The sequence below is a fragment of the Episyrphus balteatus genome, chromosome 3 (assembly GCF_945859705.1).
Source record: "Episyrphus balteatus chromosome 3, idEpiBalt1.1, whole genome shotgun sequence".
Lineage (NCBI taxonomy): Eukaryota > Metazoa > Arthropoda > Insecta > Diptera > Syrphidae > Episyrphus > Episyrphus balteatus.
In genome coordinates, this window is record NC_079136.1 from 130028404 (window position 1) to 130054927 (window position 26524).

Genomic DNA, 26524 nt, shown 5'->3' on the forward strand with positions numbered 1-26524 from the left:
ATGATTACCGAATAGAAGATTATCCGGGTTGTATTTATGGCTTGATTGGATTTGTAAAGAGGCTTTGAGTTTCCTTGCTTGAATAGGTATCATAATAAATGTTGGATAAGTGGTTTTCTTCTTCTTTGGTTCTTGCATGTAAGAATTTATACATAACTGAATGGTGCTATGAATCGAGTATATTGTGTGGTGAAATCTGTTTAAAAAGGAGGTAATCTTGCCATGAATGGATGCATATGTGTACGTGTAGTCTATATAGTTAAGGTGTCTTCAAGCTTTTTGAATTTTAAAAGATGAGAGGTTTCAGAACTAATTTATTCATTGAATAACAGACTGGCTGTTATTGTTGTATAACTATTCATTCATTTACTTTGAGCATAAATTAATTAAATGGAAATATAGAATGGACTTTATGTAGTCGTATGAAAGCTTAACATTTTGAAGGCAATTATGATATGAAAACCTAGGAAGTTTTGTACTGAAAAAGGAAAGCAATCAATCTCAGGAGGTTTTTAAGAGTTTTGTTATTGACTGGAGTTTAGCCCTGAATTAAAAGGCAAAAACTCAAAGAATGCACGTACAATAATTTTGAAGAACTAAATAAAGTTCTGGTAATACCAGCATAACAAATAACCAGTGTTTTAATTTAAATTGTAAAAAATCAACAAAGGATAATGATAATGCATAATGGCCCTTTTCTCCGTGTTATAAAATATCAACAACTGTCAACTGATTTCATTATTTAGTCCACGGACCATTTGTTTTATTATTTTTAAGAGAGTCACTAGGGCGTATGCGTAATCTTTTTTTTACTATAACCATCTCTCTGATCATTCAAATGCTTGACCATGCAAAGCTTTTGATTTGGGATATGAACAGCTAAAGAGTCTTTTAAAATAAAAAAAAAAAAACATACATTAAAGTACAGCTAAGGTTAATTGCTGCCTGCAATAAATTTAGATTTTTAATTTTTACTCTTCTCGATGACAGATTTTATATTAATTATTTTGCAGAAACTTTAAAAAAAAAAAAGTGTAATGTCACACAAGAATTGGATTGATCAGAGCAGCAAACAATCTTAGATCACAATGAATAAAAAATAAAAAAAATAAAAACTGTAAGACTGTTCGAAGTTATACACAATTATCGACGTTTAATCTAGAATCACGATCAAAAGTAATACAAAGTAAAGACATTTTTGAAAATAAAATAAATTAACAGACAAAAAAAATAATAGGTACCTAAATAAAATTCCAAACCAACATACCTTTATCAATTCAACTCCGTCAAAATTAAAAAATAAAGCCAATTAATCACATTTTCCTTATCACTAAAAAAAAAAAAACTAAAATACCAAAAAAAAAAAATAAATAAATCAAACCCCACCGCACTTTACTCGTCTAATTTATTCACAGAAATTGAATCACAAATTAACGTTTTAAACACAACATAAACTAATTTATGTTTGTTTATGCAATTAGTATTGAAAATGACCCGCACCATTCTCGCTCTGCCACGCTCAAACTATTCACTCGTTTAACTATTTAAATAGCGAATCAATTTAATTTCCTCCCCTAACCCAACTACAATATATATTAAGGGGCAAACATTTGACAACAACTTGTCGTGGTTATTCTACTACCGATTCTCTCCAATACACAACTATGTCACAGAGTCCTGGTGCATCCATAAAATAATGCAATTTAACCAATTCCCTTGTAGTTCGATATAAAATATATGAGGTTGAATGTGCAAAATTGTACCTCAATATTGATAATTATAATCCAGGATGATTACAAATTGGCCTTACATGAATGCTCAATTGTTCGTTAAATAGTTTTTGGAGTTGCTATTTTAGTGAGAACTTCTTTAAGAACGAACAATTTGAAATTCTATACCAAAAATTTAGCTGGCACACATATTTGCCTTAGCTTTCTCGAATATTACAATTCGATTCTGCCAGAAAATGGTTTATATTTTTCTTTTGTGCAATTTCCAATTCCGTCTAATGCGATATTCATTTGATTGAAATTGAAGGAGAGGGTGTGTCAGATGGTTTTGTATGGCAGAACTTTCCAAACTAAACCTTTCGCAAACTGCAAAAGTTCGATAAATTAAATTTCAAATTGAAGGGATATGTGAGTGTGTCTGTTGTTCCTTCGCTCCGCCACCACATTGAATGGCAAGGCGATGCGAGGTTATGGCCTTCGACGAAATAAAAGCCAAATCGGCGAACTGGCACTTGGTTTCATTTTGGAATTTCTAAAATCCTTTTTCCAATTTGCTCATGGCCTTTCAGTGTTTTCTTGCAGCATCCAGCAGCAGCAGCAGGATGTTACTGCATTTTTGCACACACAGCAATGGTCATCCGCACCAATTCACGTACTCTAACTTTTATGCAACTCCCTACTGACTGACCGAAAAATAAATGTTACACATACGCCACCGAGTCCCTCATATATATTCGTTTAGGGAGAGGAGTGGTTCTAGTGCCATCATTTGACTTGTTGGTGATGGGATTTCTTGGAAAGCAAGGATATGTGCATTCTGGACAGTCAGTGGACTGACCTAGGGGAGTAATAAACACAAGCAAGGGAATGCATATCTGGGCATCAGCTCGTAAGTAAATGGATGATGTTTTTGGGGAGTTTTGTGGTCAGGTTTTTTTTGTTGTTGTGCTTAGGACTGATTGTTGTCGTTGTTGGATTTGGTTTGGTGGATACAAATTTTTTTTACGGTAGTTGGGTCGAAATTGTAAAAAAAATTGTCTTTGTTTGTACAATCATCCTCAGTCCTCACCCTAATAGACCATTCATTTGATGTTTAATTTGATAGCACATGTGTGAAAGTAATGTTAAATACAAGCAAAAAAAAGGGTTAAAATGAAAATGAAAACCAAAAATTTCTATAAGAATAAGTTACCAACAATTTATCAAAGTATTTGTTACTTCCGTTGCAAGTCAGTTTAAAAGATGATGCAGTTAACGTTATTCGTATTACCATTTTCTCCATCTTCAATTTTTTTTTTTCATCCTCAGAAAAACAGTATTTCCGGCCTCATAAATGCAAGGCTTTATGCTTTTCATAACTTATTTCTGGTACTTGAGCAAAAAAAAAAAATATCCCAAAACTTTTCTTTTTTAAGTCCTGCATCCTGATAGACGATTCAAAAGGAGTTTTTTTTATTCAAAAGTCTCCGAGACAATAATCTAAACGAAAAATTCTTTCATCTTTCAGCTTACAGTCATGAATATAGGACTCAAATGTATGTTGGTACTAGACTGGATATAGTACTATCATTGGCGAAGAATGTGAATGATAAAAACTATAAAAGAAGAAAGATGAACGTGAATTGGAATTCTTTCACCTTTTGGTTTTTTTTTATGTATCCTGGTGGTGGCGGCTGCAGTAGAATTGTTGATGTAATATATAGTGATTCCTTGAATGGAATTATACGACCAACGTTCTTAAGTTGATATGCTGCTAAGTGTATAGGTGCAAATGCAGGTTGGTGGGAATGTAAACAAACAGTCGTTATAATACTTTACTAACCCAGATTCTTTTAAAGAGATTACTTACCTATTTGAAAGATTAAAATTTAATCATAGAATTGTATCAGGAGAGATCTTAAGATTTTCTTCAAAAGAAAATATTTAAATAAAGCACCATAATTTTAAGTTTGACATCCGGTAATTTTTTTTTTGTAGATATGCAAAAAATAAATTATTTAATACTTAATCTAAACAAAATTTACAAATCGACTGTTAAACTGCAAGACCTCGTAAGTCGTTTTTGGCTCTTTGTTTAGAAATCGATAAAAACCTCTTAAACAATTTTAAAAAAATTAAAGAACTAAAAAAATAGTTGATTTGAGTTATGAAATAAACAATTTTTTTATTTCCTTCATTTTTTTAATTGTTTTAAGAGGTTTTTTTCGATTTCTAAACCAAGAGTCAAAAACGACTTACGAGGTTTTGCAGTTTAATCGTCGAAATTTTAAATTTTTTGATTCTAGGAAATATTTTGTATCCATTAAGTATTGAACAATTTTGATCTAAAGCGATTAATAATTTTGACCCAAAATTCAAAGAATTCGGGCTTATTAATCTAACTGTGTAATACAGAGACTGTTTTTACTCTATCTCTATTTCATTGGCTTAAACAAAAATAAAAACCCGCCCGAAAATACCCCGAAAAAAGTTGGTGTTTTTCAAAACTTTATATTTCGAAACGCAGAGACTTAAAAAAAATCCGTATTGGACCCCTAACTTTGTTTTTTATAATGTCTTTTGAATGACGTTTTTCAAATTGTCAAAAAAATGTTCCCTACCTATAATCACTACTTAGTCAAAGGTCTACCTCATGTATTAGATTTAAAAAACTATTTATAACTTTTTCCTCAATATAAATTGATTACACAAGCAGCTGCCTGCAAGTATGAAAATACACAAACCTCTTCTAATATTTATAACTTTGTTTTTAAATTTTTTATAATTTTTTCAATACTACTGTCAGCCTTATAATAAATTTATCTATCGATTAAAAAAAATTCAACTTTCTACAGCATCGCGTTTAAAAATTTTTCAATTTTGCTTTGGCCCTATTGACCCTATTAAATGACGGAATTTTTAAAAATCCTTCAGATGTATTAAAATTTAAGTTATTATCTTTCAAATAAGATGTAGAATCTCTAATAGTTTATTTTTAATTTTAAATTGAAATTTTTGCAAATTTCAAGTGGAATTGCAATTGTTGAGAATACAAATATAGATTCTTTTTTAAATCGAGAAATGGAAAAAATATTATGACTTTTTTGGGTGACCAACTGTTTTTGGCAGTTATAGGTAATTCTTGTTATATTCAATTTTATTAAAGCACAAGAATAACAAATAATCATTGCTCATTCTTTTTCTTCCGCAATCATCTCAATCTTTAAAACACTATTAACTATGGAGTTGACGTCTCAATGTGACAGAAGCTCGAATTTTAATTTACCCCTGACGATTGTGACGATTGCTTTGCTTATACCTGATTCAATTTCTATAAATCTGCCCCACTAACTTACTTCAGAATTGCTCTTACTTACAACTAACCTACACCCCACAACAGTTAGCAGACCTAAGCTAAGACACTATTAACTCATTCTCTCGCCCTTTCTCTCCATATTTTGTATCAACTGTTTGTCTTCCAATTTACACCCTTAAGTATCTCACTGACATTTGAATTTCTATATGATGTAGGTATTGTTAACGTTGAACAATTTTATTAAGACAACGAAACTTTTCACACAGTTCTGCTTCTAGAGTCGCTCTATTAAGATCACTCTTAAATCTCTCTCCCTCTTTCAGTAAAAAAATCTTTCTATCTTTTTGCATTGTTCTTTTAATAAAAAAACAAAAACATATAAAAAAGAAAACTGATAAAAATAAAAAAAACAATAATTTTGTGATAAAGTTAAATCCAGTATAAACATTGATTCGAGTTCCTAGAGAGAATTATTATGAAAAGTGCCTCGACTCTTGTGTTTCTTATTTTTTCTTATCATCTCCAATTATCAGCTGCAAACTCGCAAAATGTCACCTTAATTGGCTGTGAAGTGGATGATTTGAGTAACCAGACTATCCGAGATGTCACAGTATTATTTGTCTTCCATTGCAACATACCAATTCTTCAGAATGCAGTCTTCCTGCGACACACTAAACTGGAAACTTTGCAAATTTCAGAAAGTAAAATATCAAAGTTAGAAGACTTTTCCCTCAATGGCCTCCTAAGCTTAAAATCCTTGGATCTTGCTAGAAACAACATCTCCCAAGTCAAATCATGGTCAGATGAGGATTTAATCAATGTCACAGCATTAGATCTTCGTCGCAATTCCATTAAAAATCTCGATGCCGATAGTTTTCGTCGATTTCCCAATCTTCAAAAACTCAATTTGGCTGTCAATCTAATCCAAGTCATCACCTATGGAGTGCTACGTAGCATGCCAGCATTGAAATACATAAACATTGGCAAGAATCAACTGAAACAAATCGACATGCACACCTTTCGTGGCCTGCACAAACTGTCGCACATTGCAATGCATTATAATCGCATCGAAGAGGTTAATCCACAAGCCTTTGATACAAACAATCATTTGAGATCATTGAGATTGGAGGCGAATTCGATAGTGGATTTGAAATTTATGGCTCAAATGAATTTGGCCCGTTTGGTGCATTTGAATTTGAGTAATAATGCAATTGATAGCCTTAAGCGAATGGCTTTTACAAAAGACACCGAATTAAAGAGTCTGGATGTGAGTTATAATCTGATTGAGGAGATTTATGCAGACACACTGTCGGGATTAGAATCACTCGAGGTAAATATTTAATGTTGATCTTTAGTGTTGTGTGGTGGTAATAGTGTCAACAAAGATTCATAGTAACAAAATGATAAGCGAGCAAAGATATATGTAAGATAACACGTCAAGAGAACATGTGTGTAAATAGAATTGTTTATAGATGTACAGTGGGATAGGTTTATTAAAAAAAATTGGATAATTTATAATTTTTAATTTAAAAGTTCGTCCGAGTATGTTATTTTTCGGAAAGGAAATTCCCATTTTTTAAATAATATTTTGCCGTGCCTTCACAAAAAACTTGTTCTTTAAAATTTGTCTTATTTTTTGTTCAAAGAGTTCTGAAATTAAAAAAAAAAATTGGGATCCGGTCAACGACAAAGTTGTCTCATTGATTTTCACACTTAAATTTTTGTTTTAGATGCAACAAGGTAAGGATACCAGCCTTTCTGCTTTTTATTTATATTCCTACTCGATACACCGAAAAAAAACTAATATCAATTTAAAATTTTTTAAATACCAAATTAACATTTTTTAAATATCAGCAAAAAATGCTCTGTAAAATGTGTTTTATGATAATTAAAATATCAAAACATACCTAATATTTTTATTATCAGGATGATATTTAAATATCAAATTTTTTAATTTTTTTTTTATATTTTATTATCAATTCATCATATCAATTTCTTATTCCAAATTATTGAAAAATATTAAATAAAAAACTTTTACTAATTTACTAATTTAAAGGCGCTTTGTGTTTTTTCGATGTTAAATGTATACAATAAATTGAACGTAAAATCTAGTCAACATTAGCTGCGTTCCTTTGCAAATATTTATCTACTGCTTAGTACTTAAGACTACTTTGAACTCCTTTTGCTATACTGAAAAAGTAGTTCAAAGCAGCTTTAAGTACTAAGCAGTAGATAAATATTTCCAAAGGAACGCAGCTATTGATATTTTAATTGTCAAACTGAAATTTTCACTATCCAACTAAAATTAAAAAATATCAAATTGATATGATAATCATATCAAAATTGATATTTTAATTGTTAGACGACTTTTGCACTCAAAAATGTTAATTTGATAGCTGTTATTATTAATTTTTTTTTTCGGTGTATGGATAAAAAAATATAAATTTTGAAATATGGCAACTTTAACTCCTGATAATACATACAGAGGCAACCCTAAAACGTTTATTTTTATTTTTGGAAAAATTTAAACGTGTAACTCCAATCAAAATATCAAAAATTTTCTTGAAAACAAAATTCAAATGCCCCACTGTGAGTGATAATTTGCATTTTTTGTTATGATGCTGATAAAATCTTTGAGTGATGTTTTGTTTGTGTTTAAATAGTTGGCTTTGAGTGAATGGCAATGTCATATTTCTGAGGTGCTAATAAAAAGTGATCTGGGATAAGACGTCGCAAATTAATACCATATATCCATCGGTTATTGAGACGTTAGCCTTGAATAAGAGTTAGATAAACTTTTTTCTTCTTATAATTTTTCATACAGCAGGAATAGTCCTGTTTAATAAGCTGCTAGTTAATAGTGACCTCGAGATGACTTTTAGTGTAAAATAGGTTTATCTAATTACAAGTGGGAGAGTGTCAAAATGTCTTCTGACTCAAATTTGTTTTAATTATGTACATCAACCTCTGATAACAGAGTTAGCACCTACTTTCAAGCTTTCAAAGGCTTAAATCATGTTATTTTTTTTTTTCAAATTTGTATTATCCACGTCTATATTCTCCTCTAATTCCTTTATTATACCACACAGATGTTCAACGCCAGCCATAACCATATCCACACAATTGCCGCGAAAAGTTTCCTCGAGCTAACCAGTCTAACTCATCTTGATATATCTGCGAATAATTTAACCCATTTACCGGTGTATATATTCAACACAACTCGCCGCCTAAGCTACATCAACATGTCCAACAACGCACTCGAGCACCTGGAATCCAATCATTTCCATGAAATGTCTGCCCAGCTTCAGCTATTGGATCTCTCCATCAACCATCTACATTGTGATAATTTCATCGAAGGACTTCTCGCCCATCGTCGCCAGCGAGAGCGGAAACCCCATCAACAGCCAGCCGTATTGAAATTGTTGGACCTGAGCTATAACGCATACAGTGTTCTCAACTTGTCCGTTCTGTATGAATTCGAAAGAGTAGATTTGTCAGGTAATTTATGGGACTGCAAATGGCTAATCCAGGAAATGATTCATGGTCCGGATACAATACGCTTTGGTAGAAACTACACGATGAAATCGGCAGAGGGTGATGTTTTGTCTGTGCCCGGTGTAGATTGTTATGATGAAAGGAGCAAACGAAGTATTATTCTGATTGATGGCTGGAATGTGATGGGCTCAAGAGTTGAGGTCAGTATTAAAATTTGTATAAATGCGAACGTAGAAAAAAAGGTACAGGGTGTTTTAAGTTTTATGTTTGAATTTTTTTTTGGAATCATTTCAATAAAACAGGATTGTCCGTATATTAAACGTTAATTCCAACTGTTGGAAACTAAAATTAGCAAAGCAATTCTAAGCTCTTTGACAAACTCTTCAGAATTCTGACTGACAAAAATTGATTTAGAACTTTTTGCGGCTTGACTGAATAGTATTTCCGGAAATCTTTTGTATATATATTTCCTACACCGTCATATATGACATCGTCCCTTTAATTAATAAGTTCATACGCATCTTTAAATTTAATTTAATTTAATTTAAATTTAAAATAACTGAACATTCAAAAAAAGACACCCTGTATCGGTTTTTATTTATATATATATTTATATTTATATATTTTTTTTCATACGACTTAGGTACTGTTGTTTTTTTTTTCCTTAATTTTAGAATCCAATAAGTTCTCTGGTCTTTTGGTCAAATATTAACTCAAATCACCAACTCGATAACAAGGATATTACAATTGCGATCCTTCTCTTTATTCTGCTTGGATTTGTTGCAGTGCAAACAGTGCGAATCATTCTAGCACGATGGTCCTGCAAGTCCAAAAAGAAACTCAAACAATCAAACAATAACGAAAAGGAAATGGAAATGGAAAAAATCGAAATGATGTCGTGTGTAGATGAAACACTATCTGTGGACTCAAAAATCGAAAATGAAAAAAATAACCTTTAAACGAAATATTTTTTTTTTATTTCTAATATATCTAAGTTTTTATTTGTAAGTATTTTTGTAAAAATCCTCAATAACATCGGCATATTTCTCAAGAACAATATTTCGTCGGAGTTTTAACGTTGGTCCTGCAAAACAAAATAAAATCAAATTTAAAAAATATTAAGATTTCCATTTCAAAGGAAAACAAAAGAGTTCCCATTTAATATACAAAATAAAAAAAATATATTCTCCTCAAGCAATCGAAGTGCAGACACTTAACTGATTTATGCGTTCATTAGGGTCAAATCAATGACCCAATACTATACGATACCAAAGAGTAGATTCGTTTTAAATGACAATGACCCGATTTTCATATACGTACAAGGATTTTTGAACAAATCTCTATAAATTCCCCTAAAGAGCAAACACTTAACAGAAATTGGCACTAGGTCCACCGCATCCATAACAATATTAAACTCACATTCGCACTCCTGTCAAATCCACCCAAAGACTCTATATAAAGCTATACCATCACCCAAGTCCATAAAACCCAACAACAATAAAAGCAAAAGCAAAAAGCAAAAACAAACTCACCCAATTCCCCAGTTGGTATCGAGAAATCATGCGGTAAAATAGAAAATTTCTGCACTCTCTGTGCGTTGGATATGGCTTTTGCATTTGCCCGATCGATGCCCTCTTGAATTGACTGCAGCACTTTTGGACATGGTCCAGCTTTGAGTATTTGGGAAAGTTTAACATATGGAAGGGCCAGAGACTTCATCCATTCAATTGATTCGGGTTGTAAATTATCACCTGGTTTTCCACTTTTCGGGTCAATATCAGTCTGCAAGGAGCAGGTTTAGGAGTATTTGTGTGATTCATTTTGCCAGTTTACGGACATGCGCCAGGTTTTTTTATTATCTATTTTTTTTTTTTTGTTCTTGCTCTAGAGGTTGTAACTTACCTTGATAGTGACTAACATTGTGAGAAATTTACGTCTGTCTCCAACAAGAAAGGTATTACTTAGTCCTGGCAATTCGTGCTTGACAAGTTGTTCAATTTGAATTGGGGGAATATTTTCACCTCCAGAGGTGACAATCAGCTCCTTGAGACGAGCGCTGATGTAGAGATGTTGATTTGCATCGAAGTATCCAATGTCTCCTGTATGGAACCATCCATCTTCGGAAAAGGTTTCTTTGGTTTTTTCGGGTTCATGCAGGTAGCCCATGAATACCAATCGACTGCGGGTACAAACCTAGAGAGTGAGTGTTTGAAAAATTTCGTTTACTTAGCTGTAACGGGTTTTAAAGACGTAATTTTTTTAAATGATAAATATGGATAAACGTTTAAAAGAGTTTCCAATTGTTTAAAATAGTTTATATAACGATTTTTTTAAAGATTGACAAACAATCAAACCCAAATTGTAGTTTTATTTGGATTGTTGAAATTTATAAGAGGTCGAAATTTAATATTAAAAATCTTTATACCAATCAAATGACATATCATTGGAAAGGTATCTTAAGAGTGTATTGATCAGTGCAAAAGAAATTTGTCTGCACGGCTTCGGTTTTGAGATGCTACTTACCAAACATTGATCAATTTTAAAAATTTTATTTTTTTTATTTTTTAAGCTTTGAATGAGAAAGACATCAGTCTTTCAAAAAGTTTTTTACTTACAGAAACAGAAGAATCTTGATATTCCCCGATTATAGTTTTTATTTTTTTTTTATTATAAATCGAAGTTTTAAGACTTACCTCCCCATGACCCCTCTCATCTTCATTTGCAAGTCTAACTTCCACTCCAGACATTGCTTTTCCACAACTTTCAAGACCATCCAAATTCCAGCATACGCTTATTGGACCACTAGTTTCCGAAAGACCATACATTTCCGACAACTTCATGTCAAAACTCATGAAAAACTTCTTCAACTCCAAGGCTGATGGTGCAGCACCCATAAAAATGTTCTTACATTTTCCCAAACCCAATGCCATTATGTATTTTCCTGTTACTTTTGCACCTACCCAATATCCTAAACTGTTAGGCTTCTTATTTTCATTTCCCATTGATGCCAGAATATAATTTGAAATCCTTCTACGAGCTGTTCTCAGGGCTAATTTCGACATCCATGATATTTTTTGTTCTTCCGTCACTAGCTTTTCTTGCATTTTTTCGAAAATTCTAGGAACTCCAAAAAATCGTGTGGGTTGAGCTTCCAACACTGTGTCGAGAAGAGAGCCTTTGAGAGCATTTCGATCGGCGAAATAAACACACGATCCCAATATCAAGCCCATGAAGAAGTCAAAAATTTGTCCACTTACATGATTCATTGGCAGATAACTAACCAGGACATCTTGATGGTCAGAAGTTATATCGTTCAAACCATCGATGATTATTTTAGCAGAAGTGATGAGGTTATCGTGGCTTAACATGACTCCTTTTGGCATTCCAACAGTTCCTGACTAGAACAAATTAAAATGTAAAACAAAGTTGTAAGAAATTGAAAAATCAAGCTTACCGTAAAAATGAGGGTCGCACACTCATTAGCAACTATTGAATCTAGTCTCTTTTGTAATTCTTCTTCCAAATTCGGATCACTTCCTCCGATTTTCTTCAAGGCAGACCAACTGTAGTAACCTTCCTCAGAATCTATGAAATCCTCAAAAGGTGCTTCAGTTTGAATGACAGACTTTAATTGCGGAAGTCTGTGTCTAACCGATTTCACCTTAGCCATTTGAGCTGAATTGTCTACCACACAGCAAGTTGCATTGGATGTATGCAAGATGTGATAAACTGTCTCAGCAGAATTCGTCAAATATATTCCGGCTGATACTCCACCGGCAAAAATTGCTGCCATCTGAGTGATAAACCATTCTGGGCTAGAAAAAGATAGGATTCCACACGAAGTCCGTTGCTTTAGACCTAATTTGATAAGTCCTTTTGCTATTAACCGAGTATTATTCCAATACTCCTTATAGGTTTGACTGACCCAATTCTTATCCCTGTCCTGAGACTTCAGTGCTGGTCGGTCGCCATATTTGTTTAAGGTTTCCTCAAATATTTGAGGTATAGTTATTGGTTGATTCTCTCCATTACCAATTCGAAGTTTAACTGGGTCAAATAGTGAAGTACTTCGGAAGGACGAAGCTTGTTTGCAATTTTTCGGAATATCAGTGGACATCATTTTTGATAAATTTCCCTGTTAGGTGTATTGACTAAAGAGAGAGTAGGTACAAAAAAAAAATAACATTAACTTTCAATTAAATTAGTTAGTAGGGCAGGAAATTGATAATCAATTATATTGTATGATATTCACTAAAAATTTGTTTTATTTTTTTCATAAATTCCAGAGTATGATGTCCTGATTTTTGCAATGCTAGCTGTTTTGGTTGAATTACTCTTAAAGTGGTTGGAAAAATAATATTTTATTGATAAATGTGTAGGGATTTTTTTTGGGGTATGGTTATTTTTTGTTGTGTTTTGCTGTTTGCTGTTGATATTTTATGGAACGGAATGAGAGAAATTGCAAATTAAAAGGTTTTTTTGTTTTATGGTAAATAAATTAATTTATACATATTCGCGCATACACATCAGGATGTGTTCATAAGGGAAATAGTGGTTAGTTGCAGCTTGGAGAGAGTAAAAAAAGTTTAATATTAAATCAACTGAAAAAATCAAGAGTTTGCTGAAAAGTGGCAATGCATTTTTTTCAAAATTTAAAAATTTATTATAAAAGAAGTTGGGACTGGAGTTTAATTTGATTGAACAAAATTGAAAGATTGAAGTGTTTTTCACGGATTTGTTTATCAATTAAATTATGAAATTAAAGATACATAAATTAGCAAAGTTCATGGAGTGTAAAAGGGATAAAAAGGGTATTGGCGTGCTTCAAAAAAATACTATTTTACGCAGAAAAGATATCGTATCAAAGGATTTAAAATGTTCTTTTAAACCATCTGTTGTCACGTTTAATTCACATTCACTTTCAGTTCGCATGCCCGTTATCCAGTTTATTTTTTAAGAAATAAAATTAGCATCTTAAATATATAAAACAAAATTTACAAGACCGTTTAAAAAGTATAATTGAAATAATTGGGAATTCAGTTTTTCTAAGAGTATTATTAAAATAAATATTAGAAGAAGTAAATTAAAAGTTCATTGTGTTCAATCATAAAGAAATGAGTTACAAAATAGAAAAAAAGGGGTACACTTTGTTCACTTTCGTGTATACCTGTTTTATAAAAACTTAAAACTTTATATTCAGCTTTAAATCAATTAAATCCTCAAAAAAAAAAAAAAAAAACGTTACTGCTCGATGTTACTTGTGACAGAGCTAAAAACTTTCTGCAATTAATAAAGATTTTAATTAACTTCAAATATCTGAACAAGTTTTTTGGTCTAGACGTAAGTTCTTATGGATAACAATTTTTGAACACTGAAAGTGTTTTATTATAGTTTTTCTGTTGTTATTTTCTAAGTCTATGGCTTACCTATGTCTCTAATATTTGTCTACTAATGATTTATTAAAATTTTAAGTTTTTATTTTGACCTAAAAGTTTAAAATCTAGATGTCTGTAAGGTTACAACTTAACCCATTGGCGTCTTCACGTGCGTCGTGTTTGTATTTTAAACGAAAGTACACTCATAAAAAGACTTTTTATTACTTTTTTTTAACAACCGCAGTTGCAATAATTACTTTGTACTTATTGTTTATTTATATTTGTTCATTTTGATAGTGTGTAACTATAATATATCTTAGTTAACAATAAAAAGCTATTGGTATGGTTTCAAACCAGATGAAGCACATTTCTGATTGAACTTAAAAGTTGAACGCACCTTAGTCAAAAATCAAGACTCTTGTTTTACATTTCGACCTCAAGTAGTGAAAACTTTGAATTTTAGTAATTTTTTTGACAAAAAGGCCATAGTTTTTCTTAAAAACTTCCTAAATTTTAAGCCAAAGGTCCAATCGCCAGATAATAATGAAAATCTTAATTCGTTTAAAAAAAAAAACCCTCGTCAAAGAAATTTAACGACATCTATACAAACGAACCTTCCTTCGTTACAAATTTCGTTTGTAAGAAACGAAATTGAGAATATTTTGGAAATTATTTCTGAGCTCATAGAGATGGTCCTACACTCCATTTATTGGATCGTAACGTTTTGTTATTTGATGTTATCTATTTTTATTTAAAATTTTGATTTCATCGATTTTGTATGGTATTCTTGCTTTTTGACAAACAGAACAAACATACTATAAAATTAACATTACTACCCAATCCAATAAAATGGAAGCTATATTTCTGAGACCCTGTTCTTTAAACTGCTTTAAAAATAACAATAATTCTTTCTAACTTCTCCAGTAGAAGAGAAGCCAAGCTTGTTCATCAACCTGTAAAAACAACAATGGAACACTTCCACAAAACTGAAAAAAAACTACTTTGGAAGTTTTTACTACAAAATTTGTTAAAAGTGCCCTAAGTTCCGCTTTCAATACTCGGCGAACAGGAAATCCACACCCCAGCTGATCCATAAAACAAAACAAAAAACCAAATCAACCCGCTTAATCTTTGTTTTTGTTGTTTGCCTCCTCAATTTACACAGAAACAACAATGACGACGACGATTCGCACTCTTTCTAAATATCTGAGCTTCTTCATTATACGTTATCTTCTTATTCATTCGTTTGAGTGCACACACTATTGCACTCAACTCGACCGATACTGACGATGACGACCATGATAATGATAAGGAAAAGAGTAAAGCTAAAGCTCCTCCTACACTCTTATACATGCTTTTCTAAAAATGAATCTCTTCTGGTTGATAACGCTTTCTACCAAATCTAATCGCCTAGTAGAACGAGTGACGTTCGCATGTGGGAATTTTTTTAATATTTTAAATTATTTGTTGAGTTTTCTTCATACTTGTTCACTGGATCGCGCGGGTGGTGAATTTAATATGAAGCCATTAAACTAACCAGATTTTCTGGTCGCCTAGTATAATTTAAATGTTTTGAGTTTGAATTATGGCCCAGTTTTAACTATTCGACTTTGCGTCAAAATGTTGAAAAGAGAAGAAAGTCGACGAAATTCCCCAACTTAAGTTTTGTAAATTCTTCTTATTTGTTTGACTTCTAAAGAGAAAGGAGAATAATTATTTTATTTCATTTGAGAAATGATGTGTTGAGATTGAACTATTAGAGTGACCAGCTGCTAACGAAATGTCAGCAATAAGCTGATTGCATTTAAAAAAAAAAAATAGAAGTTCATACACAGATTATTCCAGTCAACTTGTAGATTTATTTGTAGTAGGCTTTTGTAGATAAACTTTAGGAAAAACCGACTGATAGTGACATGCGATTCTCTTGAACCCCTTCAAAGAGTTTTAAAACTTGAATAAAGGCCACGAAATAGTCACGAAATAATATAATATTGAAATAATTATTCGATTGATACAATTTAAACATTTTGAAAACAATAGATCTCGGGCTCAGCGGGCTTTAAATTGCTTATTAAATAAACAAAAGTAACTTGATGTTTTTTGAGGTTTTTGCTTATTTAAAAAATGCTTACAGTCACAGTACACTGCTATCTCAGTCAACCTATGTAGTTCTAGGTAAATTGATTTGAATTGTACAACTTATAAATAATATATGCAAAGAATGGAATTTTAAACACCTTTCAAAGAAAAACTTAATAAGGAAAACCTCAAAAATTTAAAGATTTTTTGCTTCTTTAGTTAAACTCCTCACAAAACCTACAAGTTAAGAATGTTATACCTTTCGATAACTTTCACCATTGACCATTTGAAAGTTATATTGCTTGTGGCAAAGTAAAAAATAAAAATATAGTTTCCAACGAAAGTTATCCTACGTCTGATTTCTGCGCCTTTGTGATTTGACGAGTTTTCAGCTGTGTGTAGGTGGACAAATTTCTGCACCACATTTTAGTTGTACCTTGTAAGGATCTGAACAAGTTTATGATTTGTGATGTGACCGGTTTTAGCTGATGACACGTTCAAACATTTGATAGGTTTTTATAGGATCAATGTCCAAAAGACTGTCCCTAACGGCAGTTAAAACTCAGTTGAAAGATACTATTAAATACTAATTTAACCTTCAACCGTGTTTTAAGAGGTAAAACATTTGGAAGAAATCGGGCGTTGGAAACATTTCAACCTTGTTATCGAATTTTTCCGACAGAAATTTCTATTATTCAATCTCACAAATTTCTCCTAGAGAAAATTTTATTAACAACCTTCATTCCTTCATTATTACATTAAAACCATTTAATGTTTCTAAAAAAAAATTTAATGAATCATAAATGGTCACCTGTAAAACATTTTGGTAAGTAAATACCACTAGCACTACTACAAGAGTCCCCCTTTATCACGAATATACTGGTTGGGTTGGTACTTTCTACTACGTCGTCGTCAACTGATGGATGGGATGGATTTGTGTGTTTTGTTGTTAGAGAGAACCTTACACACTGTACAAAACTATGAATCCCGAATACCAGGCTAGCAGAGAAAACAGCTCACAGTATTGGAATTTGGAATTCACGAGTACATTATTTTTTTATATTGAGTTTGTTAGGTTTGTGTTTGTCAAGAATGCCGGTACCAAAGAGTGCCGGTCGACAAAGTGCGCGCTTCCGATAGAAATTTGCATGTTGGTGATGTTACTGTACAGTGAATAGCAGATAAGTACACTTTATGCTTTGGTTTCTCTTATTAGAAAACAACAAAAACAAAAATAATAATGATTGTGTGCGCAGAGGAACGGATAAGGGGGTCTTGCCACTGGTAGCTCGCCACAATCACAAATGTTGCTTTTTGCTTTGAAATTTGATGAGGGTATCGGTTCGGTATGGCATAGATGAAATCTCTTTAACTGCTTCACTGAGAGATGAGAAGTTGGGTTGGGTTGGGAATGGGATAGCATTGAGAGTGGTCTGGTTGATAATGTCACACAGATAGAGTGGAGTTTGTTTTGAGGAAATCAGACATTCGCGCCTTTATCATGGTTTGTCGTTCGTATAATCGCAATAAATATGAATTTCTAGTAATAACGTTTGATGCAAATACATGCATCGAAATTATGGTTGTTTTACTTTAATAAGTTCAATTACCGATGTAGGTATTTGATTTTAGGAATATCTAACTTTGGGAACTTTTGGCAGATGTTTGTTTAACGATATGAATACCTACCTTCTTTTATAACACTGAATCAATTTGCTGAAATCCAATTACGAACAATTTAGCACATGGCTACTTTTGACAAGTTTGAAACATTTGCAGAAGCTGTTTTTAAAATCAAATACCTAACTATTTTGACAAATGTAGGTCAGTGGCTTATTTAGATGTTAATTAAGGAGATAAATTGAAGACATAACTTTTCAAAACATTCTCAACTGATGTTTAGGCGGACTAACGAGTAGATTATAACTACAACAGTTATTAGAAATTGCTTTGGCAATACTGAGACAATTCATTTATTCTTTGAATGAAACTGTGACCCCTGTCAAAATACAATGCAGTTAATGTTTTTTTATATCATTTTGATTTACTTTTAAAGCTTTGGTTGATTTCATTACTGACGACAAAAATTTTAAAAATTCATATAAAAAAATACGGAAATTTGTTGAGAGTTTACATTCCAAAAATATTGTTTATCAGTTTATTGGACCATTGAGTAAAGAACGGGACACCAATAAAAATTTGTTGCATTGGAAATTGTGAACTTCAGAAAAATTTTTACTCGAGTGGGGGCTATGAGTTTCACCCTGAATTTCTAAAAGAATCTTCAAAAAACGAGCCGATTTCCACAAAAATTAAAGTACCACAGACTCACTGGTGGACAAAATCACTGCACAAACTCTGAAAATAATAATATGAAGTGATATTTTGTGTTAGCTTGCCGATTTTTTGTTACCTTGCTTGTTTTGCCACTTTTAAACATTCCAATCTTTTAAAAACAAAATAACAATTAGACATAATGGTCAAAATTTCATTTAATTTCCGTTTCTTTTTCACGCGATTTAGCACAGTTAAAAAAAAAAGTTCTGTTTTTTTTTTTAAATTGCGATTTTTTAGTTCTAGAAAGTTTAACAGCAACTGTCAAAATTTTCTGAAGCCAAAAGATTAGATGAAAGCATTAACGTTTTACTAATAAACAATTTGACTAGTCTTAAGAAAAGTTCAGAATAGAGAACAATAGTAGGAATTTATTATCTTGTTTACAAAAAATATTAAATAGGTGAGTTTCATCTTTCAATTTATTCACATTAGGTGATATTCACGTGCATTTACTAAAGTTTGAAGTTTTAAAACTTGTTTTGAATAAATTTTAAATTTCATACTAGAAATTGCATAGTCTCAAATTAGAACTGTCAACTTACTTGCCTAAACAAATGATATTCACAAAATTCACAACAGATAAATAACTATAAGTAAATCGTTAAATATTCGAACTAATTTTTTACAACTAAGGGTGTAAAATGTTTTGGTTTTTTCTTATCTAAAAGACAAACATTGCGCGTCAAGGAAACCATTAAAATTAAATAATTATTAAGATTTAAAATAAATTAAAACAAAAACACGTTTTTGAAATGCGATAAAAATTCTAAATTAAATATTTTTTAAATGAATAAACGTAGGGGGCGAATTCAAAAGACAATAGTAAGAAGTTTTATTTTTTATATGTACCTACATATAATTTGAAATTTCCTGACTCTAACAGTAACAGATAATCAATATATTAGTGCGACTGCAATAGAAAAGTTCTGATAATAGAACATCCTGTTCTGTAATTTGAATATGAACAATATTATTAAAAAAAAATATTGCCAAAAATAAATTCAAAAATTGGGATTCCTTGCTAAATCCTAGCCATTTTTAAGTGCATTTTTTAGATGAACTATCCTATCTTCAAAAAAGAGCATTTCTAAGAGCATAAAGCCTTAAGTACGCTTTGGCCAATTTTTACAAAAGTAAAAAGTGAAAATATTTTTTTCTCTCTATCTTAATCTGTTTGTAAAAAAGAGTAGGTATACAAATTGTTTTTCAGACCAAAAAATTAGCTTTCTGCATCATTTGTTTTATTTTCCATGATTTTCCAGTCCGAAAAACTATACTATACTATTGAATTTGACAATTGTCTCTTTTGTACTTTTTCACTTTTGGGTCAATGTATTTAAGGCTTAAGACACAGAATAAAAAAAAAACATATAGGTTACCTACTTTCATCCTGGTTCTATTAAAGGGCTGCCAGTTCTAAAAAGATGGGTGTGTAGGGAAAATACACTCTCATCTGTTATTAATTGGGTTTTGTTTGAAGTGAATGGGTGTTCGATTCCCTGTGGACCAATATAGAGTTGCCTAGCCAAAAGTTCGCATTGTATCCATTTTAGTTTCAAACAAGTATAGAAAATATAGCCTCGGTATGGCTCACTATCGCAATAAAAAAAAAGTTAAAACTAATACTTAAAAAAAAGTACGTATACGCTAAGGTGAACTTTTTTTTTTGTACGTGTACTTCCTAAACTCATATTCATTTTATTTATTTAAAGCTTGTATATATCTGCGTACTCAACCCTGGACAGGTTTAACTTTTGGGTGTGAGTTCTGTATTCATATAGACACTTAAAAAAACTGCTACGCTCCAGTTCCATTTTTTTACCTGTGTTCTCACTCTTATCTCTTTAGGTACCTACTCGCCGGATATTTTTGACAAAAACCTTTTTTAGAACCAGTTGATTTTGCTTTCTGAAACGAAGGTCAGTTTCTTGGTTATATGCGTATGTAGATTTAACAATTATTGTTTATCTTCCGATATCCAGTATGAGATTTAATGATACAAAAAACACTGTTAACTGTTTAATTTTAAATTAAGTAAATAATTGTATGTTTTATTTACAAAAAAAATTCTAGAAGATAAACAAACTTTATCTTCTTTTCTTTCATTTAATAAATCCTTAATTTCTAACAAAACAAAAAAATAACAAATTTAACAAAATAAATTTAGCTTAAGACCGTTTCTTACAAAAAATGTTGCCTAGTACTACATTTCTGTTTTTAAGTTTGTATGCATATATTTTTGTACCTAAATACAAATAAAGGAAATGTCTTCAATAATTTGCTAAGATATCATATTTTTTTGGTATTATAAAAAAGATAAGTATACAAATTAATAGTAAACAAAAAACAAAATAGTCTAAGTACAAATTTTAAGGTCTAACTTATTTTACTTAGACTTAAGTAAGGTTTTCTTGTTTGATTTTTATATAATTTCTCCTGTATAAATTTGATTAATTTTTTATATAATTATTTTGTGTGTTTATTTTATCTCTTAGTTTATATTAACAAAAAAAAAACTATTTAAATATAACAAACAATAAAATAGGAAAATTAACTTCAACAATAAAGGGCAAAAGTATCAGCCTTCAGACACTCCATTTTGTTAACTCTCTCTCTCAATACAGCGATTCAATTAGATCCTCATACATTTTGTTAACAACATTACGTTTGACCTTAAGTGTTGGGCCTAAAAAACAAAAATAAATATAATTTTCGAGCTCGATGTATGTTATTGTTGACAAACTTACCTAATTCTCCAGTTGGAATGGAGAAATCATGAGGCAAGATGGCGAATTTCTGTACTTTTTGTGCATTGGAAATAGCCAATTTGTTGGCTCTCTTAATACCATCTTCGATAGCCTTAAACACTTTCGGACATGGTCCAGCATTGAGAACATCTGACAGGTTTTTGTGTTCAACTCCTATGGTACTCATCCATTGTAGGGATTCGTGACTCAGTTCGTCCAAGGGTCCTCCTGTATTCTTATCCATTTCAGTCTAAAACAAAAAAATCATACTCTCGTACAAATTTCTTTGATATTTTCGTTGCAATTGATAACTTACCTTTAAGCTCACCAAAATGGTGAGATATTTTCTTTGTTCACCAACAAGGAAGGCATTGCTTATAGCAGGCAGTTCTTTCTTGACAATGTTTTCAATGTGAACCGGTGGAATATTTTCACCTCCAGCAGTGATGATGATTTCCTTTGATCGACCAGTAATGAACACATAGCCCTTTTCGTCCACATAGCCAACATCACCTGAATGTAACCAACCTTCGTCGTCTAAAGCCTCTTCGGTTTTTTCGGCGTTGTTGATATATCCCATGAAAACATGACGTCCTCGAACGCAAATCTGTTCATAGAAGTCCATTTAATTAGCCCATAGTTAAAATTGACAGTTTTTAATGGGCTTACCTCTCCGTGACCTTTTTCGTCCTTGTTGATAATTTTAGTCTCACAGCCGCTCAGAGTCTTACCAATGGAATCCAATTGGGTACTATCAGGAAGGCAGATACTATGGCAACCAGCACATTCAGACATTCCAAAGGCATCCAGAATTTTCAAGTCCAAACTAAGGAAATACTTTTTGGTTTCCGGTGACATTGGAGCAGCTGCACTAACCAAAGTTGAGCATCGATCAAAGCCCAGGGCAAGTTTAACTTTGGACATGATCAATGACTTGGCAATCTTGTAACGAAGACCACCAGGTCCCTTTCTGAAATTTAAAATTCCATGTTAATATTGTTTTAAATTTTTTAACTAAGAAACTCCTTACCCTCCTTCTTTGTCTTCCATATAATGCTTCAAGGTTACACCTTTAGCCCAGCTAGCAAGCATAGTTTTGAAACTACCATTCGATGCTGAAACTGCAACCATTCGTTCTTGGAATTTTTCAAAAACACGAGGAACTCCCATGAATCTGGTTGGTCGAGCATCTTGCAGAGTCTTGACCAGAGTACCCTTTAGAGCATCTTTATCAGCAAAGTAAATGGTGCCAGCAACTGTCAACATGATATAAATGTCAATTGTTTGAGCTGCCACATGACTAAGTGGCAGATAGGAGACAATGACTTCATTGCCCATAACAATGTTCGAAAGGGATTTGATGATGGTTCGACAATCAAAAGCTAAGTTGTCATGATTTAACATAACACCTTTGGGCATACCAACTGTTCCGGACTAAAATAATGGATAAGCAAGATTTTATAAGGCTTTTTAATAAAAGAAATTTGTTATTGAACTTACGGTGTAGACCAGGGAGCAGCATTCGTTGATTCCAATGTTTTCTAGGCGACGTTTGAATTCATCTTCGACATCATCAGTATTCATATCTTCAATTTCTGACCACTTTAAAGAATAAAAAATAATAGTTCATCAAATATTTGTAAAAAATATCTTACTACAGAAAACAATCAAAGAAATAGATTTCAGAATGCATTATTTAAAGTTGCCTTGATATCAAATCCAGCCTATATACATAGATAAAAGTCAACTGTTTTTCATGATCAGATGATCAGATTTTCTTGACATTCATTTATTTTTTAAGTCTTTTATATTTAAGAAAATTTACTTTGTAAAGTCTAAAAAGTCATTCTACTTAACATAATCTTTTTTCACTTAACGAATCAATTTTAGTTCTTTCATTAAACTTCGTGAGGTAAAAGCACTTCAGAAACTAAAAAGTATTATAAAGTAATAAAACTTTATGAAGTGATATGAAAAAAAAATGCAAGATTTTAAGAGATATAAAAGGCTTCAAAGGTTCAAGTAATAATAAGTACAGTAAAACCCGATTAAGAGAAAAATCAGCTTATTTTAAACACTTTTCTGATCTCCAAATATTTTTTTCACTTAAACGGGGTTCTTTTAAATGCAAAACCTGCTTAAGTGAAAGAGGGACTGTAACATTTTGCCGTTTTTCTCAATCGGGTTTTACTGTATTGGATTCATGGCTTAAATAAACTTTAAAATGCAAAAAAAACAGATTTAAGTCAAATATTTGTTAAAAGTATTAAATTGCATTTGAAAAATATGAGTTCCGAAAAGATGCTTTTTTTATAACTCTTCTCTGCCTCTTTCAATACTTTCAAAGATTTATCTGTCCCCACTTCTAACTTAAAGAGTTACCTATCTCTAAAACATTTTGAAAAATAATTAAGAAAAAAAAACTGTCATATCTTAATATTTCTTCCTTTGACTGAATATTTTTTTTTTTTTTTCAATTTCAATAAAAAAAAACCCACTCACATTCCAAAGACTGTGAAGCCTCTGCCTAAAAATATGCCACAACTTATAACTCTCATCTAGTCCTTCTACAACTAATTTGAACACAAATTCCTTTAAAAAATCTTATATTTAAACGCAAATAAACCAAATAAATTGCCAACAATTTGACCTAAATCGAAATAGAGTTTTCCTCACTATTAGCAAGCATCAACTTCTCTGTGTGCTATTAAAGCGAACTCCTTCAAGCGCATAATCTAAACTGAATTCAAACTGAAAATTTTTTAATCACCACCAGCAAAAGCAAAGCGAATATTTCGCCCTCGAACCGGAAATAAAAAAAAAAAAAAAATCTACAATAAACCTATTGCATGCAGTGGCGTTAGCAATTCAACCCATTGCGCTGCTACTACACCAACTCTAACAAACTTTACGAGTACCATATAAATTGTTGCAAAATGTTTGTTTTAAATTCTTCTCTTCTTTGTGTGATATATCTGTGATGGGTGCGGTAAATACCACCAACTACCCCTAAAAATAGATACAACACAGTACTACTCTATAGTACTCACCCTATAATATCCATCTTCCTTTTTCATGAACGGCAAATAAGGCTCCTGGATTTGTATGGCTGCCTTTAAATTTGGCAGCTTATCCTTAATCTGATGAATCTTTTCCATTTGCTTTGAATCATCCACAACAACAATGTTTGCTCTCGAATCCTCCAATACATGCATAACGGCTTCGGCTGAATTTGTCGTATAAATTCCAGCAATTATGCCTCCGGCATGAACTGCACCCAATGCCGAATAGAACCATTCGGCGCAATTAAAGGCTAAAACTCCAACCGAATGATGTCGTTCTAGGCCTAGTTTAACGAAAGCTTTAGCCACTTTATGAACTTTTTCTTCATATTGTCTAAAGGAGAAAAAGGGTTAAAGGATGACATAGAAATTAGAGAACTCTTATATTTGAAATCAAAGACAAATGGAATGAAAAAAACTTACTTATATGTAATAGTGGCATATTCCTTCTTCTGGGTCTTGTAACGGATGGCTGGATGATCGGAATAATTGGTAGCAGCACGCTTTAAAAGGCTTGGAATGGAAACAGGCTCTTCGGCACCCAAACCATCTTTGGCAATACGCAATTTGACTGGTTGAGCGGGATCTGTGGTCTTGTAAACATCTGAGGGCTTCACCCAATTCGGGCCAACTCGTTCCGATGACATTGTGTTTAACTTAAATTTTGTGAGATGAAAGCAACAACAGCTGCAAAAGAAGAGACACGAAAATTTCGTTAATACTTTCAGTCAGTTGTTTGAAACTTTCATCAGAGGTGAATATAAAAAAAAAAAAAGTTTCTCCAGATGGAGGTTGTAATTTTGTTGTTTTCTTCAAAACATGTGTAAAGTCCAATTTTACTTGTCAAACTTACAAAAAGACAGATTGCGTGTATAGAGTAGAGAACAGAAAGACAGAGCAATTATTTCGACAACCTTCTGCGGACCTGGTTATTGAACAAGTGTTTTTCGTAATCACAATGTTGAAATGTTTCAATGTCCAAGATAGGCTGGGGACTTTAAACTATCAGCTAATAGTTAAGTGCTAGGTGTTATAATAATGTCTTAATCTTGATAAGGTCGTCGAGCAACGGTATTGTATTGGTTTAATTCAATTCAAGCAGGTAGCACAAAAATTGTGACGCAACTTGGGGTCATAAAAATTGACTTTAACAGAAGAAATAATCATAATTTCACAATGAATTGACTTTTAAAATGAAAGCAGAACTGTTTTTGATGCAATGAAAACACCAGTTGCATTGAAAAATTGCGTTCGTATAAGTAAAAGTGATTGTTATCTTATTAATTTTTAAATGAATTCTGATAAGTTCATATCGTATAATTGGGTTTTTTTTTTGTTGCTTCGAAATCAAGGCAAGGTTAACACGAGGATAATTTTGAAATTTTCCAATAACTGAATTCCTAAAAAATAAATCCAGATAACAAGTTTTGAATTTCTGATAAGGATTAAAATCTTATCGAAATATTGTTTTATTATACGACTGGAAAAGTTGTTGAGATTTACATTTTACGCATTTATAATTTTATGACTTGAAATGAAAGTTTAAAATTCTTAATAAAATATGATATAAAATTATTGGGTTTTTTGGTGTCATATTAAAGTTAAAAATATCAGTCTATGATTAATCACTTCTTTACCGAAATTGTGATATTTAATGTTCAGGTCTAGTGATTACAAAAAAAAAAGAAAATGTATTTAGGTATATTGTTTCATTTTAACATTAATGACAACAATTATTAAATAATTATTTTAGAATAATTAACAAAATTTTGGAACTAAACGCACTTTGTTCACTCGTGTGTTTATTTCAAAAGAAATCTAGAATTGAGATAAATATAACAATAACCTTGAACTTGGCAAAACTGATGATTGAAATTTCACCAATAGTAGTGTTAAATTAGCTGGCATTTTAGGTATTTATCATTGTTTAAAACAAAAATTAATGATTCGAGTCTTTTATTTACACAAAGTGTTTTTTGTAAAAAAAGAAAGATTTCTGAGTGATAAACCAATCACAAGAAGAAAACAAATTTTTCTGACCTTTTCAGAAATTTTGCTAAAAAAAACTCCATACCTTCTGTTTTCTGACTGATTAAATACACTCATATAATTGAGAAACTTTAAGATTAATAACAATTTTCCAGAATTGAGGAAAAAAATCGGCTGTCCTTCACCAAAACAAGAAGAAGCGTTTATTTGTTAATTTCTTCTAGAACAATTTTTCTTAAAATATCGGATACAACCAAAGTCACTTATAGTCAAATTTTTAAGCTGTTTTCTTCATGTACCTAAATTTAAGGTGGTTTGACTGTATATGTATATAATTTTAAAACAAACATGTAGATACAGATAATGACAGGTTTTTGCTTATAAATTATTAATAATTTAACTCGTGTTAAATATA

At 31.6% G+C, this 26524-nt stretch overlaps 3 protein-coding genes across 3 annotated transcripts; 1 reads left to right on the forward strand and 2 right to left on the reverse strand.

Moving 5' to 3' along the window:
- Positions 1–5297: 5297 nt before the first annotated feature.
- LOC129915600 (insulin-like growth factor-binding protein complex acid labile subunit) lies at positions 5298–9485 on the forward strand. The gene is made up of 3 exons (XM_055995217.1): positions 5298–6355; positions 8115–8720; positions 9195–9485. The coding sequence occupies exons 1-3, from the start codon at positions 5501–5503 to the stop codon at positions 9477–9479; spliced, it is 1746 nt and encodes a 581-aa protein (XP_055851192.1). The 5' UTR covers positions 5298–5500; the 3' UTR covers positions 9480–9485.
- Positions 9486–9488: 3 nt separating this feature from the next.
- Positions 9489–13073, reverse strand: LOC129915599 (long-chain-fatty-acid--CoA ligase heimdall-like). The gene is made up of 5 exons (XM_055995216.1): positions 11975–13073; positions 11214–11918; positions 10423–10713; positions 10053–10302; positions 9489–9604 (listed from the first exon to the last, which is right to left on the reverse strand). The coding sequence occupies exons 1-5, from the start codon at positions 12638–12640 to the stop codon at positions 9519–9521; spliced, it is 1998 nt and encodes a 665-aa protein (XP_055851191.1). The 5' UTR covers positions 12641–13073; the 3' UTR covers positions 9489–9518.
- Positions 13074–20329: 7256 nt separating this feature from the next.
- On the reverse strand, positions 20330–26028 carry LOC129915238 (very long-chain-fatty-acid--CoA ligase bubblegum). The gene is made up of 10 exons (XM_055994717.1): positions 26002–26028; positions 24974–25122; positions 24544–24807; positions 24109–24454; positions 22559–22660; positions 22089–22492; positions 21728–22028; positions 21375–21665; positions 21059–21308; positions 20330–20997 (listed from the first exon to the last, which is right to left on the reverse strand). The coding sequence occupies exons 1-10, from the start codon at positions 26026–26028 to the stop codon at positions 20927–20929; spliced, it is 2205 nt and encodes a 734-aa protein (XP_055850692.1). The 3' UTR covers positions 20330–20926.
- Between the last annotated feature and the right edge of the window lie 496 nt (positions 26029–26524).

Excerpts from the sequence above, each read along its gene's own strand:
- LOC129915600 (XM_055995217.1), top strand. The coding sequence starts at position 5,501 with ATGAAAAGTGCCTCGACTCTTGTGTTTCTTATTTTTTCTTATCATCTC. Across the intron at positions 6,356-8,114 it reads CGGGATTAGAATCACTCGAG|ATGTTCAACGCCAGCCATAA; the intron begins GTAAATATTTAA and ends TATACCACACAG. Across the intron at positions 8,721-9,194 it reads TGATGGGCTCAAGAGTTGAG|AATCCAATAAGTTCTCTGGT; the intron begins GTCAGTATTAAA and ends CCTTAATTTTAG.
- LOC129915599 (XM_055995216.1), bottom strand. The coding sequence starts at position 12,640 with ATGATGTCCACTGATATTCCGAAAAATTGCAAACAAGCTTCGTCCTTC. Across the intron at positions 10,714-11,213 it reads ATGAGAGGGGTCATGGGGAG|GTTTGTACCCGCAGTCGATT; the intron begins GTAAGTCTTAAA and ends CTCACTCTCTAG. Across the intron at positions 10,303-10,422 it reads CAATGTTAGTCACTATCAAG|ACTGATATTGACCCGAAAAG; the intron begins GTAAGTTACAAC and ends TGCTCCTTGCAG.
- LOC129915238 (XM_055994717.1), bottom strand. The coding sequence starts at position 26,028 with ATGCCAGCTAATTTAACACTACTATTG. Across the intron at positions 21,666-21,727 it reads ACGAAAAAGGTCACGGAGAG|ATTTGCGTTCGAGGACGTCA; the intron begins GTAAGCCCATTA and ends TTCTATGAACAG. Across the intron at positions 20,998-21,058 it reads CATTCCAACTGGAGAATTAG|GCCCAACACTTAAGGTCAAA; the intron begins GTAAGTTTGTCA and ends TTTGTTTTTTAG.